Here is a 20,984-nt window from a genome sequence, read left to right as displayed (position 1 = left end):
GTCTATTTTTAAAAACCAAATAATTCACCTTTGATGAATATAAAATACTACTACTCAAAAAAGTAAGCTCAATACATTATTGTTTTCACTGGGTAAGAAACATTGGACTATGAAAAGTTATACAAACATAGCATCTCTTTCCACTTTCATTATTACTGCCATCCATTTCATCTCTGATCCTCCATTAGGAAGATTTAGGAAATTACCAGCACTTTCACTGTCAATAGTAAGGTTACATTCCAGTTATTTTCTAAAACTTCTGTGCATACATGATAGATTCTTATCATTCCAGGAAGAAGCACTACTTCTGATGTACTAGACATACACAAGTCTCCATTCTCTCATCAGACCTTTCTTAACAAAGGGCTTAGTAAATCTATGGGATTTCTGTCCATCAGAGACACACAAGATGAGGAAGATTATTTCAAGGACATTTCATCAGATAATAATTCCGGACACGAAGATTCTGAAAATGCCTGCTCCCCTTACCAGTTCAAAACTAGTGGCCCAGAAAAAAAAACTCTCCCTGGCATTGATGTGCTTCCCAAGAAGAAGATTTGGGTTTCATCCATGGACTTGCTTTGCACAGCCGACAGAGACTTTTCTGGGGAAACTGGTGGATTCCGACAGTATCTCCCTCAGGCAGTAACAGTGCGAACTTCAACTACTCCTAGAAAAAAGGAAGCAAGATACTCGGATGGAAGCATAGCCTTGGATATCTTTGGCCCTCAGAAAGTGGATCCAATGTTTCACATGAGAGAATTGCCCACTTCCTCAGCAATATCAAGTGCTTTGGACCGAATTCGAGAGAGACAAAAGAAACTTCACATTCTGAGAGAAGCCATGAATGTAGAAGGTCAGTAATTTTGTATGTGTTTGAGAGAGAATTGAAATGAAATATTTAAAATTGTGTTTTGAGATAAAGAAGGGTTATTAAACCATTCCACAAGTCTTATTTCCACTGCCAAAGCTTTATACCATGTTAGCCTCTTCTCTGTCAGTTTCTGTCCTCTCCACCAAAACCCTAATCAAACGACACTCCTCATCTCTAGTCGTCTCTAGTCATCTAGTCATCTCTAGTAAGCATCCCAGTCCAGGCATTGTATAGCACTTAAATATTTTGGGTAGCATGTTTTTAGATTGTAAGCTTCTCAAGGCAGGAGCAATGTTTTCTACTTGTTTTACTCCTCCACAGCACTGTGCATCTTGCACTCCCTCTCTTTTTTTTTTTTTAAGATTTTATTTATTTTTTTGACAGAGAGAGAGATCATAAGCTGACAGAGAGGCAGGCAGAGAGAAGGGGGGAAGCAGGCTCCCCGCCGAGCAGAGAGCCCAATACGGGGCTCAATCCCAGGACCCTGAGATCATGACCTGAGCCGAAGGTAGAGACTTAACCCACTGAGCCACCCAGGCACCCCCTGTATCTTGCACTCTCAAAAGAGGCTTCCCTACAGGACTGGTTAATGGGAATAAGAGGCAGTAATCCAAACCAGCAATTCTAGGGAGACAGAATAGCCTGGTAGGAGTGCATTGGCTCTCAGACCACCCACTTCAAAAAAGAAACATAGGGGACGCAACTCTTAGAGGACATAATTTGTTTGGTCTGGAATGAAGTTTTAAATCTATATTTTAGAAGTTATGGTGTGTAGGTTTATTGATTTAGAGGCAGACAGCCCAAGCTTGAATTATTTACTGCATCAGTAGCAGTGTGATCCTTTCTTCAGCAACTGGGCGCAATCCCTTCAAGGGTAAGTTACCCCATCTGTCAAAGGTGCTCAACAAAAGTAGATTCGGTAATGAATGTAAGGTGATTAACAAATCAAAGTATCACAATATGAGGATGAGGTGCATAAAAAACAACTTTATCGATGATAAATTCTTATTTGCAGAGCATAGCTCTAGTTCAAAAATACCTGATTGGTACATAAACCTCAATGTATTGAGTAGAATAAAATTATGTGTTAGACATGGATAGAGGCCTTTTTTAACATAAATAAATGGAAGAGAAAACAAAATTAGAATTATCAATCTAATCCTCTACATTTTTGAAGATTAAAATGTCTCAATGCATTTATAGACTGGTGCGTTGCCTTGTAGACAAACTTTGGGACATAGCTGAGAGAGAACTTTAAGGTGTTTCTAGTTAAACAAGAGTAGTGGCATAATAAAGGGTCGTATTCATTTTTAAGGCCATTGTTCCAGTGGAATATTTTTGATTTTTAAAGTGCTCTGCCACTGGTTTGTTCTGTTACTTAAGGTTAAGTTTAGCTCTGGACTGAACATAATCTACACATTGTGCTTTACTTCTAATAAAAGAAGCTTTGCTTCTTTTTTTCAATTCAGGAATTGCAAATTAGCAATGAATTTGAAATTATACAGGAAATTATTGAACACTTAATTGATATTACGGGTATGTATGTATGTGCATTTAAAGAAAACACTAGAGGCACCTGGGTGGCTCAGTTGGTTAAGTATCTGCCCTCGGCTCAAATCATGATCCCAAGGTCCTGGGATTGAGTCCCGCATTGGGCGCCCTGCTCAGGCAAAGAGCCTGCTTTTCCCAGTTGCTCTGCCTGCTACTCCGCTACTTGTGCTCTCTCTCTCTCTCTCTGTCAAATAAATAAGTAAAATCTTAATAAATAAATAAATATATGCGCTGCCGAAGTGAGCACTTAATAAATAAATAAATAAACACTAGCCAGCTTTATGAGATGATTGTATGTAATCTTGATCTGAAAACTTTCAAGGACAGAAAATAGCTTAGAAATTTGTTATATACATGATTTTACTGTTTAACTCTGATCAGTAAGTTTTTAGAGTTGAAAGGCAGAAAAGGCACTTTCTATAGCTTAAAGTCTTCTCTTCCATAAGTTGAACTTCATAATTACTTAATGTTGTACAACAACTAGCATATGAATAACAGCCTGACCTTCTTATGAACATGCCCTCGTAGAGAAGTTTATGTGAAGAATTTTTGCCCTTTGTGGGGGGAAAAAAAAAAAACAAACCCTTAATTATTCAAATAGATAAAACTGTGATAGTCTCAGAGTATAAATAGTGAAGCTACCTATTGATGTAGCTGTCTATTTCTAACATTTAAGAAATTGGGTAATTAACATGTGAATATTAAAAATTAAATCCTAATTTCTTATGTTCTCATGTGTGTGTTTTAAAAGATTATTTACTTCAGGGGTGCCTGGGTGGCTCGGTCGTTAAGTGTCTGCCTTCAGCTCAGGTCAGAGTCCCAGGGTTCTGGGATCGAGCCCCACATCAGGCTCCCTGCTTGGCGGGAGGCCTGCTTCTCCCTCTCCCACTCTCCCTCTCCCACTCCCCACTCTCTTACTGTGTCTCTCTCTGTCAAATAAATCTTTAAAAAATAAATAAATAAATAAAAGATTATTTATTTCATATTTGTTAAATTAATAGTTGTATGATTTAGTGAAGTCTGAGAAAATGTTATTTTTACAATTGAACTTAGGTTTGAGAGCTAAACAGTAAAGAAATCAGACAGTCATGGAAATATATTTAATGTGTAAAATTATGCTACACTAGTCTGATATACTTTGTTTGAATAGGTGATTTTTTTTTATTACATATAAAATGAGCAGTAAGCCAAAGTATCTCCTAGTTTCCATATGAGGCTTTTATCTTGTTAGGGAATGTGTGCAGGCACATGTGTTAAAGAAATTCAAATACACGAATTTGTTGACAACTTGTTTCCAAATATGCACATATATCTACAAAGATGATGTATAATGTTATTGACCTTATTTATTAAAATGGTAACTTGTTAAAAACCTTACTTCTAAATTTAGAAATTTTATATTCATTACAAGAGATTCAAGAAAAGAAGAAAAGGAAAAGATTTCTTTTTTTTATATCTGTGTATTTTTTTCTATATTAAAGTTCTGTTTTCCTTTTTTTTTTTAAGATTTTATTTATTTATTTGACAGACAGAGATCACAAGCAGGCAGAGAAGCAGGCAGAGAGAGAGGAGGAAGCAGGCTCCCTGCCTAGCAGAGAGCCCGATGTGGGGCTCAATCCCAGGATCCTGGGATCCTGACCTGAGCTGAAGGCAGAGGCTTTAACCGACTGAGCCGCCCAGGTGCCCCGAAAAGATTTCTTTTTAGAAATAAAATGTGCTTTAAATTGTTTGATACAGGACCATTTTCATCCTGAAATCTTTCTTTGCTATTGAAGTTTTCAAAAGCATTTGTTCTCACAAAGAACGTACTCATTTTTCCCAAAGTGTATTTTATAACCAAGTTAAACAAACACCTTGAAAATGTTGGTATATTATGGAAGTGCTTACACCATCTTAAATAAACTCCATTATTATATAATAACTTTAAAGTAGTAATAAGTTATATTTGCTTTAAACTAAAGGTATTCTTCAAAATGAATGTTGATGTTTGGAATTCAAAAGCAATAATTCTTAGTTATTTAGTTGAGTAATTTGCTGGTTTTATACTGTGCATATTCTAAAAGTGAAATAATTTGTTAGCTGTTCAAAGAAAAGCGCAGATTGTTAATATAAAGATTTTAGCTAGTATACAAAGAAGAAAAAAGTGGAAAACAATACAAATCCCATTTATCTCATTTAATTCTCATGAAAAGTAGGCTTCACTGGTCTATTTTATGTGTGAGAAATCAAGCAAAACAGTGGATATTGCTAATGACACATTTCTTTTTAAATACTCTTGTTTTAAGCCATTTAAAAATATTAATAGTGCTCTGTACAATTTTTGTGATCTTTAAATCTGGCAGTTGCTACTGGCTATCAGTAATTATAGAATTCTAGGCCTTGGAGTACATATTCCTGAGCTCATGAAGATTTAATAACTTACCCAAGACCACGTAACTAGTTAATGATAGCGTTTCCATCATTACGGGAAATTGTGGATTTCCATCTAGATTTCAGAGCTCTAGTCTAAGAATTTCCAAATCTCTGTTACTTCCTAATTTTTAAAAAGATGTGTTCCAATGTTCATTGGATTAATACAGCAACTGGAAGAAAAGTAACTGCCAAATTTTGGTTTGTCCTTTTAAGCATGCAAGGAGGCTCATTGAACTAATAGGGGAGACAGTTGTCTGGGATGCCTGGGTGGCTCAGTCAGTTCAGCATCTGACTCTTGATTTCAGCTCAGGGCATGACCTCAGGGTTGTGGGATTGATCACTGCATATAGCTGTGCACTCACCGCAGAGTCTGCTTCTCCCTTTCCCTCTGCTCCTCTTCCTGCTGTCTCTCTCTGTCCCGCTCCCTCTTTCTCTATCTCAAATAAATAAAATCTTTAAGAAAAAAAAAGAAAGACAGTTGTGTGCTTCAACCTCAAATGTATAGCCCTTTCCTTAGGCCATCCTCTTGAAAGGAGCCTTTTCCTAAATCATCTCTATAGCATTTCCTTAGCTGACAACATCAACCAGCCAGCTAACACAGGCAAGAGCAGAGTTTGGTACTAGAAGGAATCTGGATACTATTTAAACCAAAGCTCTCACTTTCAAAAGCCCAGAGTAGTCTAGGTTGCCAAAGGAGATACATAATTCGTAATTTATTACAGAGCTGTGTTTAGAATCCAGATCTCTTGAAACCCAGAGAAAGATTTTTTCCACTCTGCCGTTCTGATTTCAGGCAGAAACGAGATACATTTCAGATACGTTATTTGGAAAATTTTTTACTGACTGGAAGGTTGGGCATTTAGCTAACCAATTAACAAACCCCTTCAGTCTCTTCCTTAAAAAAATTATATAATTTTTAATACAGTAAAATGAGATAGTAAAGTGAAAACAAAAGGCTCAAATGAGGCAGTTTTTGTTCTTTCTGCAGCAAACCACACTGGATAGGGGTTAAGATGGAGCTCTATGATGTCTCATGCTCTATTGTGGTAGAGAGTATTTTAATGGAGCTTTCCTACAGTAGGATCTTGTAAGATGGTTATCCTATAGCCAATGAAATAAGGGTGTAAACTACTAAAGAGTAGTGGTGAACATTGAGTGTTCTGATTTCCTTGAGAACAAAATAAGAAAGGAACGGAAAAGACCCTAAGAAACTGTAGTTGAAGTTTAAAAATTATAAATATAAGACTATTTCTATACTTAGTTAGTACTTAATCTTTCAGATAGTTTTCTATATATAAAAAATAGTAAGGAAGGGGCAGGAAGAAACATAACAGGTTTATCTTGTGGAAACTAGTTGTAAAATTTAATGTGACTCTTTTTTTGCTTTATTCTTTTCATTTCACTGTTTTCACCCCAGCAGAGGACTATCCCAGTCTACTTTCTCCCTTTCTCTCTTGTTCCTAGTTTCTTTTTTCCACCTTTTTACTCCATCTCAAAATCTGATATATCGTGTTTTCTTATAGAAGTATCTGTCACCGTCTCTCTTGTATGTAATTACCGCACGCTCCCTATCTAACATTGCCGTGTGGGTTGGCAACACATTCCTGATTATGAGAGACTGACTTGGAGCCAGTACTGTCAGTATAGTATGAACAGCACTCCACACCCTGGGCGGGGACCATGAATAACATTTGGCTTCCAACAGTCAAAACTCCTCTGCATTCTGTATAAATACTAGAAGGGAATATGAAAAACAGATATAATTAAACCCTTCAAAAATGACCATGGTTAAATATTACTATGTAAGGGGTTTTAAGTCAATCTACTTTCCTTCAACCTTAACTATTGCTTAAAAACAACAGTGTTGTGACCTCTGGTCGAGCCTAGGTTTGCTATTCTGTGCCTGTGAATGCAGCTTAAACTCTGTGTTGTGCAACTAGAATATATAAACGCTCAAGTACGTGAGCCTGCGCTGATTACTGAGGCACCTTAATGTTTGTTTCATTGTCATGAGAAGATTGAATCTGAAAGTTCACGTGTTTTTATAGTTGCGTTTCAGAAAAACAAGGGGATGGGTTTATAAATACTACAGTTCAGCATGCAGGATACTTCTCGTGACATGTTATGAAGAGAGAAATTTTTCTTCAAAACTTAGCTCTCTTTTAAAATCCAAAACTGAGGCGCCTGGGTGGCTCAGTCAGTTAAACATCTGACTCTTGATTTCGGCTCAGGTCGTGATCTCAGTCCTGAGCTCAAGCCCCACATTCGCTCTGTGCTGGGCATGGAGCCTGCTTAAGATTCTTTCTCTCGGGTGCCTGGGTGACTCAGTGGGTTAAGCCGCTGCCTTTGGCTCAGGTCATGATCTCAGAGTCTTGGGATCGAGCCCCGCTTCAGGCTCTCTGCTCAGCGGGGAGCCTGCTTCCTCCTCTCTCTCTGCCTGCCTCTCTGCCTGTTTGTGATCTCTCTGTCAAATAAATAAATAAAATCTTTAAAAAAAAAAAAAAAAAAGATTCTTTCTCTCCCTCTCTGTCCGTACACCCCTCCCCACTTTCATGTGCTCTCCATCTCTCTTTCTCTGTGAAATAAATTAATTAATTAAAAAAAAAAAAACTTTCATTTATAGCCAGGTTCAGGAAGCCTTATCTCACCTTCCCAATGTAGGATGATGTCATATTTTCATTGAAATTTTTTGTTTTGAGGAGCTTGTTTCTCGTCATAAATATCAGAAATTTGACATGGTCTGGGGGTGCCTGGATGGCTCACTCAGTTAAGTGTCTGCCTTCAGCTCGGGTCATGATCCCAGGGTCCTAGGATCAAGCCCCAACTCTCGCTCCATGCTGAGTCGGGGGTTGCTTCTCCTTCTCCCTGTTCCCCTCCCCCTGCTTGTGCTCATTCACTCTCTCTCTCTCTCTCTCTCTCTCTCTCTGTCAAATGAATGAATAAATAAGATCTTTAAAGAAAAAAATAAAATAAGAAAGTTGGCATGGTCTAATTCATAGCTATGTCCTTAGTACCAACCACTATATCCTATGTGATGGTATTAATCTAAACTGAGTATTGCAATGTAGCTATTAATATTAAATATTTAGTAAGTGTTTTTTCAGATATGTGATATGACATTCTCTGATGAATTCTGTGTATTTAGGAGATATCCTACCTCCTTCTCCTGTGTTTTGTCCAAATCCAAGAAAGTCATAACCTTACCAACCCACATCAAATGCAGTCAACTTCCTTTAGAGCTCTGGACTCTGAAAGCTTTAGATGGGGCAGTGAAGTCACTATAACACAGGATCCTGGAGGATTCTAGAAGAGTGGTATAGCCAGCCCAGATGCAAGACACAGCCCAGATTGGTAGCTACTACATTATATAGATCGAGGGAACTGGAAACTTCATTCTTTCTGCTGCACAAATTTTACATCTATGAAGTAATTTGCAGGGCACAGCATTTCTCCATATATTTTTCCTCAGTTATGTATTTTTACCCTTGCATGAGTTCTGTTCCTCCTGATTAAAAATTTTATTGATCATGTCTAGCTCTCAAGGGATTTTAGAATATGTTCTATTCACATAGCATGTAGCATGATATAACATAGAATATAGTGGGCTCTAGTGAACATATAAAAGGAATAATCTTTATTCCCTAAAATGAATGCCCTGGAAAAAAGCAGAGAAAAATACTTCATATATGAAAACATAATGTTATTACTTTTGTTTCTTTGGTGTATTTGAAAATTGAAATATTTCATTAGGGTCATAAGCTTAAAAATGCAGAGTTTAAAAAATTTTTATAGTTATTTAGTTCCTGATGCTGCAGTTGTTTTGAGTCTCACTTTCTGCCTGTCACTTGTCTAAGCTTGAATATGTATCACTTGTAAATTATGTTTTTAGATTATAGTTTGTGCTGGCTTAGTTTGATTTTAATGTGAATATTGTAGACTTGAACATTTCCTCTGAAATAACTTTATGTAAGCTTAGAATATCATGTAAATCTCCATGATATGCTAAATATTAAAAGTATAGTGTTCATGATCACATACTATAGCTTTATATGTTTGAAGTGGTAAGTGTGATAAGTGGTGGTAGAAATTGTGACTCTAATTGCCAAAACTATGGCTAAATGCTCTAGCCTATTGAAAAGCCGTCTCTTATTGTTACTATGTAAGTGAAGTCGATAGGATATTAGGGCTGGAGTGATTTTTGTTTAAAGGATCAGATTATGGTTGAAGAATAATAAAATACCTCAGATTTTTATATCTTGTATTCTGACAAAAAAAATAGTATACTTTCAATTATGGTAAAATAGTGCTAGAAATGAAAAGATGTCTTCAATTATCAGAGTATGTATGATTACAAAATCTCTATAACTAGACTTCTCTCCAAATGTTAATGCTTTAAGCCATCCTTCTGTGGATCCTATTCTTCTCATTCTCTCTCCGCTAGTCTACAGAATGCTTTTGGAGAGAAATGTTCCTTTGTGTTCTATGTGTTTATATACATAGACTCACATACACCCAGTTTGGTGCTGCTTTTTTTGGCGACATGTATCGAGGCTGATTTTACGCTCGCATTTATTCTTCTGCACTCATTATTTCTACACTAAGATTCTTTCCCACAACTTCACTTTCCATATCTAAAAACTAAGTACTCATAGGAAATCAAAGAGAAGGAAATTGTCTAGTGAAATGAAGAATAATCATGACCCTAAATGGACCCCGGAACATTGATTTGTACAATGTAAACTTCATTTAAATATTTACTAACTGCGGAATTTGCAAGTCAACAAATCAGATACTGAATCTAATTCTGTCCCACAAAAGTCAAATACAGTTCTGCAATTATAATGGCGAAAGCTTAAAATTTTGCTGTTAAAATGTTAACATTGCAGTGAAGGTGGCCATATGTGCATTTTATAAAAAGAGTATTTGAATATTCTTAATAAGTCCATTTCACATGGTTCAAGAATTTTGGCATTCATAAAACTTTGTGTATACTATAAATACTTAGAAGCACTTCTTTGTTTAAAAAAATAGTCTGATACTTTTTAATTAAAATAGCAATCAGTAGATTTTGTTGTTCTGGAAGATGGGTATGTGAGGATGTATTGTGCTTTCTCTTTTTGTGTCTCTGTAGAAGTTTTCATAATAAAAATGGTTTTTTTTTTCCTTTTTTAATCATTCAGTTAAGACCCCATTCCTGGGCGCTTGGGTGGCTCAGTTGGTTAAGCAACTGCCTTTGGCTCAGGTCATGATCCCAGAGTCCCGGGATCGGGTCCCACATCGGGCTCCCAGCTCCATGGGGAGTTTGCTTCTCCCTCTGACCTTCTCCCCTCTCATGCTCTCTCTCACATAAATAAATAAAATCTTAAAAAAAAAGAAATACCCCATTCCTAGGATCTGGACCAAACCTAAAGTGCTTCTATTATACATTTAAATATAGATAGAAAACATATCTGTGATATCTGGATCCTTCAAAAAAAAAGAGACATCTATAATGTAAAGACAATGCATGGATAATTAGGGATCACCCTTCTTCTGCAGACCAGAACAGTGGACAAAATCTACTCTGGAACTAGTTAGTGTCTACTGGATGCCTTTAAGTAGGTCATCTCAGAAAACCAAGCAATGTTCTATCAGATCACTTGATCTGTAAGCATGCAAAATATGGCTCTCCATATACACCAATGCAAGATACACTCTTGGTAAAGTGTTCGTAATAATCTTATGTTTGCAGGGAATTTTGTAATAATTCTTGAAATGGTTAAATTTATTATTTAATTCAGAAATGGAAAGCCAATACTTACAAAGGCTAGCCTTTCTCCTAAGCATAACTGAGTAGTAAATAATGCCTGGGAATTTTAATCTGGCCATGCCCCTACATGAAAGGAACGTGGCTGACATTTTTAAAAGATACATTCCAGAATACAAGAAGCTTACAAAAGTGATTCCTACACTTTAATTAACACAGACTTCCACTCCTACCCCAGTCTTTGAAGAAGAAAAGAAAGCCTTCTGTTCCCTAGTAGTGCTGCAAATCTAGTCATCCTCGCCATGTTTCTGGAGTACCAGTGCCCCATTACTATAAAACAATAAGGCATCATATGTCAGTGCTCTCCCTCCCTGCAGGTGTGATGCTGAGAACATTTACAAACCAATAGTTCATCAAGGGAAAGTGAGTTATTGTTATGCATTTAAAAGGGGATAATCAATATTACATTAATTTGTCTCACAGAAGGAACCCAAGAATCGAAAAAAGGAAAGGGAACATGGACTCAGGAAATAATGTAAGAACAATAATGAAGCATCACCAAAGAACGGAAATTCAACTTAAAATTTATTTACTAACTTAACACCCACTTGGCAGAAATAGTTATAAAGCAGTAAATTCATGGGACACCTGGTTGGTTTGTTGGTTAAGCGTCTGCTTTTGGTTCAGGTCATGATCCCAGGGTCCTGGGTTCGAGCCCCAAGTCAGGCTCCTTGCTCAACGGGGAGTCTGCTTCTCCCTCTGCCAGCTGCTTCCCCTGCTTGTGCATACTCACATGCTCTCTCTCTCTGTCTGACAAATTAATTTTTTAAAAAGTAAATTCAGTGTGGGGTGTGAAATTGTTATTGCATGGCATAACATCCAAGTGACTGAAGTTCTCTATTCTGTCTACTAAATAGGCTTATTGAGACTGTGTACTTTTCTTTGTAAGGTAAAAACCATATTGCCTCTGTACATTTGAGTCCTCTCCTTGGCCTTGTTGGCCTTGTTGGTTTCATTTGCTGTCCTGTACATTGCAATGCCAGGTTTGCTGTTCAAGTTACTTTGGGGAATCCCTCAAAAATTTAACATGGCAGTTCTATAACAATATAACAAACTTCTTCAGTGCCCTTGGAAAGTAGCAGTTCTTCTTAAGTAACCAATTAACTTAAGTAACAATTACTTAAGTTAATTGGTTAAGTTTAAATAGAACTAGACAAAACCATTATTTGATGTCTTCTAAAATCTTTTCCCATCATATTTATCTTAAACCAGAGAAATTTTTTTAAAACTTATCTTATTTACCATCACACTTCCTTGTGGTAGAATGGAATCATTTTTTTAAAGTACTAGTAAATATTTGGATTTTCAATCCCAAAACTCTTTTCATTAATTATGGTATTATTTCTTACTCATATTCAGTGTGTACAAAGCTGAACAAAATAGGGGTGTTCTGTATAATGCCTACATCCTCAGGTAAACATTGCCCCAAGAACGATGTGCAACTTCCTTTCTAGCAAGTGGCCATTTTTCCTTCTTTGTCTCAGCGTGACCTCCTTAGTCCTCCAGCCCATCATCTTCATCCTGGTTCTACAAGCCTGGTTCCTGCAGTGTCTTTTGACTATTTCATTAATTTATTCATCCCTTTTTCTTTTAACAATCTCTACTGAACACCTTGCAGCACCAGGAATAAGTCCATTCATTTTGTGAAGTTCCTGTTCTCAAGCTTGCAGACTAGTGAAAAAGAATCCCTCCCATATATCCATTGTGTGCCGTCATACATCCCATGTCTCCTCCCTCAGTTCTAAGTGTTTCCCATGGTTTTCTTTCTCTGGTGCCAAGAAAAAGCCGCAAAACCATTCCGACTGGTTCCAATGAAATTCATGCGTTCCAGCCTAATCTAAACCCTCAATGGCTATATAAAAGTTTTCATGTGGTTTTTACTGACTCTTATCACATTCTTCATAGCAGAATTTCTTTACTCTTCTCAAGCTCCCGGCCACTGGCTCCCAGGAAGTGACACATGTTTTATTACTGGGAGTAAGGCAACCTCTGATATGGGTATCTATCTTGTGATTCCTTCTGTATTTTCACTCTTTCCCTTGTCCGTCATTTCTTAAGAAGAAAAAGTCCTTCCTCTTTGCCAAAATGACAATCCATGTGTGTTGGGTTTTGTTTTGTTTTTCATATTCTGTTTCCTGCACCTTTTTTTCATCAATTTTCTCCACCGTCATTTGCAACTTCAGTCTCTCTCAATCTACAGGCTTATCATCCACTAACATCCTGCTTAGACATCCAATCCTGCCACAAAGACTCAGATAACTCATTCAGTCTATTTTTTTCTTACATTAAATTTTTAATGTTCTATTTAAATATTTGTGCTTTTGTATGTTTTGGGGAGTGGGTGGAGAGAGGTCTGTAGTTTTCATCAAATTCTAATAAATGAATCTGTGACTCCACAGTATTAAGAGCCACAGCTATAAATGTAGTCAGAGACCAGGTTATGAAAGGCTTTGGATACCAAGTGAAGGTTTTAAACTGAATCCTGAAGACTTTAACAAATAATAGTAATATGCTCAGATTCTCATTTCTGGAAAGTTCCTAACATGTCACACAGCTGGCAAGTAGTGAGCTGAGATCTAAGCCCAGATAATCTGGTGTCAGAGTCCAGATTCTTAACCAGTATGTCAAACTGCCTCGAAATTGGAATTATGTTGTTTGAATACCATCCAGCGATTGGTAAATTTAAAGCAATATATAAAATGTTCTAGTCTCATAAGAGTAAATGTAATAATTGATTTGATTTGTGTGTAATAGTTAATGCATTTGCTTTTTAATGTTTTTGTTTTTTAGAACCAATTCGAAGATACAAAACTTACCACAGTGATATCTTTAGTACCTCCAGTGAAAGTCCATCTATCATTTCCTCTGAATCAGATTTCCGACAAGGTGAGAGGCATTTGAGTAACCAAAATGTTTTTAAGAAACCATGAACGTCCTTCTTTTTCAGTGATGTTAAGATATAAGGTGTCAAAAGAATAATTCTCTATAAATATAAAAATTATAAAAAGCTGCTGATTACTCTTTTTAACAGTATTTTAGGACCTTAATAGCATCAAACATCATCAAACAACAATATAGTCATTTTCATAATGGGAAAAAATTCATTGTCTTCAAAAATAATGTGACTTGTCTCTGAAGAGTTTAATGACATTATGTCATTAATTTGATGGTATGAACATGATTTGTTAAAATTACCTTAGCGTATCTGCTAAATGTTTGAGTTTTAAATAAGGCTACTTCATATTTTTATCACCTGTGCAGTTTTCTCTTTATTCATTCCTTTTTTCATTCTTTAATTAGTACGAAAAAGTGAAGCTTCCAAAAGGTTTGAATCCAACAGCAGTTTCACAGGGGTAGATGAAAACCCAAGTCAAAGCCAGTCACAGAGACCAAGGTATGTAATATGAAAAAATAGTAACACTAAATTGCCAATGTCAGGTTTTTTTAATTAGAATCAGGGAGAATTTTTGAAAATTATCCTCTTTTCTCTATAGTCTCTATTTTCCTTTTTCTTTACCTCTTTGAGTTCTTGAAAATTCATTTAATTACGTGGAAGACATTGTAGTTGTTTGTGTTTGAGTTATTGGAATTTTTTAAAATTAGAATTGGCTGTGATTATTTATAGTTTGTGCTTGAAATTAAAATTGTCAATATGTATCTAAAATAACTTAATAACAGGAAATTCTGAAGGGATGGCATCAAGAATCTGTGAGAAGATAGTAAACCTTGATTTCTAAGAGAATAATTTCTCTTTCAAAAAGTTGAATAGGTTTAACAAGCAGGTTTTCAGGGAGTATTTTTTGTTGAATGAATAATGACTAGGTTACTACTAAGTAACCTATTATGTAAAAAGTTAACTATTCACTACATATTTACTGGCTTAAAAGAGGTTATCTTGTTTTTTTGTGGGTTTTTTTTTTTTTTTAAGTTCAATTTGGGCTTTCCAGTTCATTTTCATACGGAAATATTTATCTTTCTTATAAGGTGTTAGGTATTATTCTTGTGCTGTGCTTAGGATGGTGGTATTATAGTTATATATTGATTTACTTTTTTTAAACTGAAAAGTGTCAAGTCAATACTGAATATTTTGATGTTTTTTCTTTAAATGTGTGCACAGGTCCCTTACATGAAGAAAAGCATATTGTTAATGTTAAACATTAATTTGACATTTGTAATATGTTATTACAGAACCAGATGTTGCTTCAGAATTTACTCCCAAACTATGGAAGTCCTTTTAAATTTGATATCTTAGTTCGTTTAATTCAAGTATCACCATATACAAAAGAATCATTTGGAGATTAACAAAAACTTGCCCCTTAGCTAATTAATTCTGGCAGACAGTGTTTCACACCTGTAAACTATTAATAGACCAGGTAACCCTAGCCATGTGATTAAAACAGACAATTTATCTAGGGTTTAGACTCCAAGTAATTAAATACATTACACTAAAGTTATTCCTTTTAATATTGTGGTTTTTATTAAATTTATATCTTTTTCTCTTCTCTCTTATGCCTTTTAAAATAATCCATGATAACTTTATTTCCTTGGAGGAAAGCTCTAATAAGCATTCATTTACCTAAAGCAGTATTTTATTTGCATAATAGAATTTTATATTACTAGGACCCCATTGTGGTGATAACCATGATTGGGTAATTTTGAATAAAGAGGTAAGAAACAAAGATAGGTTTATGTTTGATGTTATACGGTTTTCTTAAAGACACAAAAGCATTTTGGGATGAACAGCAATACAAAGCAAATACTTAAATGCAGTCAGTTCTGTAGTGAATTGAGGGAGTCACTCCTCTCTATATATTTAATTTGGAGAAAATTTATATAAATAGTATGTTGCTCTTCAGCTCAATGAAAACATGTTAAAGATAACAACTGGAGAATTATTGGGCTTGTGTATTAAAAATTGAATTTATAATTCATTTATTAGTTGTTTAAAAACATCTTCCTCCAAATAAAATTAAATCATTTTGTGACTCTTATTTCAATTTTCTTGATAAGTTACATCAAGAGATTATGAGAGAATATTTGTTTCAACTGTTTCCAAGTTTTATTTTTAGGGCACATTAACTTTAAAGCCACCTAAATCATATTCTAATTATAAACTATCTTTATTTCACACTTTAGTAGGGAAAGAAAAACTCAATATGTCATTTATAGCCTCTCCATTAGACAAAGACATATATAAAAAAGTATTTCAAGGAGAAGTAGATTGTTAAGTCTCTGTATATGCTATATTCCATGTAAGATGCTAAACTCTACTTCTTTTAGACAAATCTCACCCCCTTTTTCTGCCCACAGAAAAACACATTAACTAAAATACTCTAAATTCCTTATTTCAGTGCAGAAATTTCTGAATGTGAACAAAGGTTTCTGATAACATCCTTAGCATGCTGGCATACAATTAGGAGGCCCTGTTTTGTTCTTTAGGTCATATATTTGTGAGATCTATAAATAGTTCTCTATTTAGACATGTTTGCATGCTTCTTTATAAAAATTTCCATTCCCTTTAGCTAAAATGAAATGGAAAAACAGATCCAGGCAGTGCTTTTGATTTGTATCATTGGGGGTGGGGGGAAATTAACAGGAAATTATGAGTCAGATACAGCAGAATGAGTAATTTTTTGATTCTGAGTTATCAAAAGTGTCTTTCAGTGACCAAAAAGGATATTCAAAGCTGTTTTCCAAAGAACATCTCTAAGTTTTTTCTGTGTTAACTTTTGAAGTACAGTTTATACATAATACAATTCCCACTGCTTCTGTGCCTATCTGCTTGACTAGGTAACCTATTTTTCTAACTTAAAGCAACCTACTTATTCATTCCTAAATGATTCAGATTTTCTTTGTTTTTTGTTCATTTGTTTGCTTTGTTTAGGTTTTATTTTTTATTTTGTTGTCTCTCAAACTTTTTAGCCTTTATAGGAACTCTACCAAATATTGTGTTGAAAGAGATAAACTGATAGTCATTTTTTCTACCTGTAACTCTGGTCTAAAATAATTTGAACAAGAAAGCTAATATATTTAATAAATATATTAGGTGCAAGTTAAAATGTATAGATTCTTATTATTATCCTTGACCCCTCACTAAGTGAGATTTTGTCATTTTGTCACTTTCTCAAGAAGTGATTGCTGTGCACTTACCATGTACTGGGAACTTTTAGGTACTGGAGATAGAATCATGAACAAAACCAAGAAAAAGTGTCCCTCAAGGAATTTCTAGGGTTGAGAGATAGCGAATAAACCATTAAAAAACAAGTGAGTAATGCACATTCAGATAATGACGGTGCTTTAAAGAAAAATAAAGCAGGCTAAGGGGATAGAGAGTGCACACAGAGGGAAACTGATCAACAAAGTGAAAAGTCAACCTACTGAATGGGAGAAGATATCTATAAGTGATATTTCTGATAAGGAATCATACCCAGGATAGATAAAGAAATTATACAATTCACACCAAGAAGAGGCCAAGTGATCCAATTTAAAAATGGGCAGCGGACCTGAATAGACATTTTTTCCAAAGAACACATACAGATGACTGATAGGCACATGAGAAGATGCTCAACATCATTAATTATCAGGGAAATGCAAATCAAAACCACAACGTGGTATCACCTCACACCTGCCAGAATGCCTGAAATCAAAAAGACAAGAAACAAGTGTTGGTGAGGAGGTGGAGAAAAAGGAATCTGGTGTACAGCTGGTGGGAATGTAAAGTGGTGCAACCATTGTGGGAAACAGTATGGAGAGTCCTCAAAAAATTATAAGTAGAAATACCATATGATCCAATAATTCCACTAGTGGATATTTACCCAAAGGAAATTGAAAACACCAGTTTAAAGACATATTTGTATCTCTGTGTTTACTACACTATTTACAATAACCAAGAAATGGAAGCAACCCAAGTGCCCATCAGTAGATGAATGGATAGAGAAGAGACACACACACACACACACACACACACACACACCCTGGAATATTACTCAGCCATAAAAAATAATGAGATCTTGCCATTTGCAACAACATGGATGGACCTAGAGGGTATTATGCTGAGTGAAATAAGTCAAACAGAGAAAGGTGAATACCATATGATTTCATTTATATATGGAATCTAAGAAAACAAAACAAATGAACAAACAAAACAGAAACAGACCTTAATACAGAGAACAAACTATTTTTTTCTTTTTTTTTAAGACTTTATTTATTTATTTTACAGAGAGAGGTCACAAGTAGGCAGAGAGGCAGGCAGAGAGAGGGGGAAGCAAGCGCCCCACTGAACAGAGAGCCCAATGTGGGGCTGAATCCCAGGACCCCGAGAACATGACCTGAGCCAAAAGCAGGGGCTTTAACCCACTGAGCCACCCAGGTGCCCCTACAAACTATTGATTGTGAAAGTGGTGAGGGAGTGAAATAAATATAGAGGATTAAGAGGTACATTCTTTCAGTTATAAAATAAGTAAGTCACAGAAATGAAAAGTACAGCATTGAGAATATAGTCTATAATATTGTAATAACTTTGTATGCTGACTATACTTGACATGGTGTAAGCATTGAGAGATATAGAATTGTCATAACCCTGTGTTGTTCACCTGAAACTATACCATTGTATATCAACTACACTTCAATACTAAAAAATTTAATTTAAAAAGACATTAAAAAAAAAAAAAAAGAAAGCAGGATGAAGGGATAGAGAGTACAGGGTTGTGATGTCCAAGTTCTATTTTACATAGGTAGAGTGATTAGAGGAAGCCTTTTCCAAGGATTATATTTTAACAGAAAACTATTTTAAGTGACAGGGTGACTATGCAGATATCAGGAGACAGAGGGTTCCTTCCAGGCAAAGGGAATGTCAAGAGCAGAGGCCTTGCATTATGAGAGATGTGTTGTATATCAGAGGAATACAGGAAGGACATGTGGGTGCAGCAGAATGAGAGAAAGGCAGAGTGGGTAGTAACCAGAATCCAAATCTTCTCGTACCTCAGGAGCTTGAGTGAACACTTTGGATGTATGATGGGAAGCCATTGGGTGGCTTGAAAACAGAGGTCTGATATACATTTAATGGGATTACTCTGTTCTTTTCTCTGAAGAACAGATTACGGGAGTAAAATCCCAGTTAGGAAGTAAGGATAGTGAGATCTAGCCCCACATCCATTTGGATGGATATAGCCCAGATTAGATTGCTAGTGATAGAGAAGAGTCAGATATAGATATTTTCAAGGTTGTGCTTTCAGGATTTGCTGCTCAATTAGATAGGAGATTTGTAGGATAGAGAAATCAATAACGATTCCCAGTTATGTTGTGAAGCAACTGGTGAATGAGAAAAATTGGACAAGGGAAAAAATATTAAAAATGAAGGAGGCACCAACAAAAGAGCCAAAAAGGAAAAGCCAATAAAGTAGAAGGAAAATGAAGAGCATGGTTTTCCAGAAGGAAAGTATTTTAAGACTAGGAAGGACTACACCTGGGTGGCTCTGTCATTTAAGCATCCAGTGTCTTGATTTCGGCTCAGGTCATGATCGCAGGGTCATGAGCTCAGCAACATGTCCTACACCATGCTGCATGCAGAGCCTGCTTAGGATTCTTTCTCCCTCTCCCTTGCCCCTCCCCGCCTCTGAAACAAAACAAACAAAAAGAATAGGAAAGACTGAGCAACTGTGTCTTTTGGTGCTTAGAGGTCAAGTAAAATGAAAATTGAGGATTATCCTTGGACCTTGACAACGATGAGGTCAGTCATTTTTGTGAACAGCTTTGGTGTGAAATAGTAGGGACTAAAACTGTTGGTCTGAGACCAAGAGAGTGGGAGATGAAGTGGAGATAAAACTTAAATGTTGCGAAGAAATTTACTCTGAAAGACAGCAGGAAAAAATGGGGATAGAGTCCAAAAGAGGATGTACAACCAAAGGAGAATTTTGTTTTTGTTCTGAGTAGGAAATAGTACATCGTGTTTGTAGACTAATGACAATAACATAGTGTACGATAGTATGAATGCACGTGAGGGGATAACTGCAAGGGCAAAGTCTCTGAGTAGGAGAGCGGATGGAATTCCATGCCCCAGAGAGGTGTCAGGCCTCTGTAAGGCTGCAGGAGATCCATCACGGTTACAGAAGAGAAGACAGAACATATGGATGTATATCTGGAAAGTTTGGTGGCATAGGTTGAGGAAGTTTTTTCCTGATTGCTTTTTAGTTCACCAAGAAAACTGAGGAAAGGTCATCAGTAGAGAGAAAGAGGGAGAGAGTATTTGAGCTTTGAAAAGAAAAGGGAAGGCGAAGAAGGTATAAAGTAGTTCTCTAAGAAAATGAGTTACCAGACAGCGCTGAGAGCCCAGTGAGATCAGTCAGCGTGGTTCTGCAATTTCTTGAGAGTTTAGTTTGTCTGCAAAAGAGTGGTCCCAGGGTCCTGGGATCGAGCCCCGCACCAGGCTCCCTGCTTGGCGGGAAACCTGCTTCTCCCTCTCCCACTCCCCCTGCTTGTGTTCCCTCTCTTGCTGTGTCTCTCTCTGTCAAAGAAATAAGTAAAATATAAAAAGAAAAAGAGTGATTTTAATGATGGGCCTTGGAATTCAGTATAAGGGTAAAAGATGGGTAATAGAGAAAGTGGTGGAGTCAGTGAATTATTTGAAGAAGGGTATTAGAGGTAGTGAGCGAAAAAGATAAGATTATATAGAGAGTTCATTGGAGGATGGAAATAGGACATTTTTAGAGGTAGTGCAGTTACTGTTTATAGGCAACACAACCTTGGAAGTAGATGACTGGCTGGCTGGGGTGTGGGAGGCTAGAGTGTTGGAGGACTCCCCAGCCTCTGTAACACAATCTTGAATGATGACAGGAGTCCTGACATCAGGTACTTAAATGTCTAATGAATAAGGGAGAGTTGACCAGTAGGACAACTAAATGTCTAGAGCAAAAGCAGAGCGGGGGAATAAGTGATTTCATATCATGTATTTCAGGGAAGCTGGGGGCTCTTGTAGGTCAGTAATGGTCTGGAAGCAGAAATAAGAATTAAGGGGAATCTAGGGGCACCTGGGTGGCACAGTCAGTTGAGCGTCCAGCTCTTGGATTCAGCTAGGCTTGTGGTCTCAGAATTATGAGATCTAGTCCCACGTCAGGCTCTGTGCTCCACATGGAGTCTGCTTCGGATTCTCGCTCCCTCTCCCTCTGCCCTCCTGTTTGTACTCGCTCTTTCTCACTCTCTCTCAAATAAATAAATAAATCTTTTTTTAAAAATATGAATTAAGGGGAAACTCTATCCCATCTGCAGGCCCAGTGGTACAGGACTATAAAAATAAACAGCCCCATCTGAAGAGAACTGCAGTGGAAGCAGTTTTAGAGGATGCTA

The 20,984-nt window shown here is 36.4% G+C and overlaps 1 protein-coding gene across 1 annotated transcript in view; it reads left to right on the top strand.

Annotated features, from left to right (window-relative positions):
• Window positions 1–20,984, top strand: part of LOC111155470 (protein tyrosine phosphatase, non-receptor type 13) — a 212,861-nt gene that overhangs the window by 103,007 nt on the left and 88,870 nt on the right. The window contains exons 7-10 of the mRNA XM_022515639.1: window positions 293–856; window positions 13,434–13,529; window positions 13,944–14,037; window positions 14,423–14,425. Coding sequence (XP_022371347.1) covers window positions 293–856; window positions 13,434–13,529; window positions 13,944–14,037; window positions 14,423–14,425 — 757 coding nt within the window. The remainder of the gene's footprint in view (window positions 1–292; window positions 857–13,433; window positions 13,530–13,943; window positions 14,038–14,422; window positions 14,426–20,984) is intronic.

Source organism: Enhydra lutris, unplaced genomic scaffold, assembly GCF_002288905.1.
Source record: "Enhydra lutris kenyoni isolate GAN:26980312 unplaced genomic scaffold, ASM228890v2 scaffoldscaffold3, whole genome shotgun sequence".
NCBI classification, from domain to species: domain Eukaryota; kingdom Metazoa; phylum Chordata; class Mammalia; order Carnivora; family Mustelidae; genus Enhydra; species Enhydra lutris.
The sequence above is the reverse complement of the archived record's forward strand: the minus strand, read 5'-3'. Positions and strand labels throughout refer to the sequence as shown.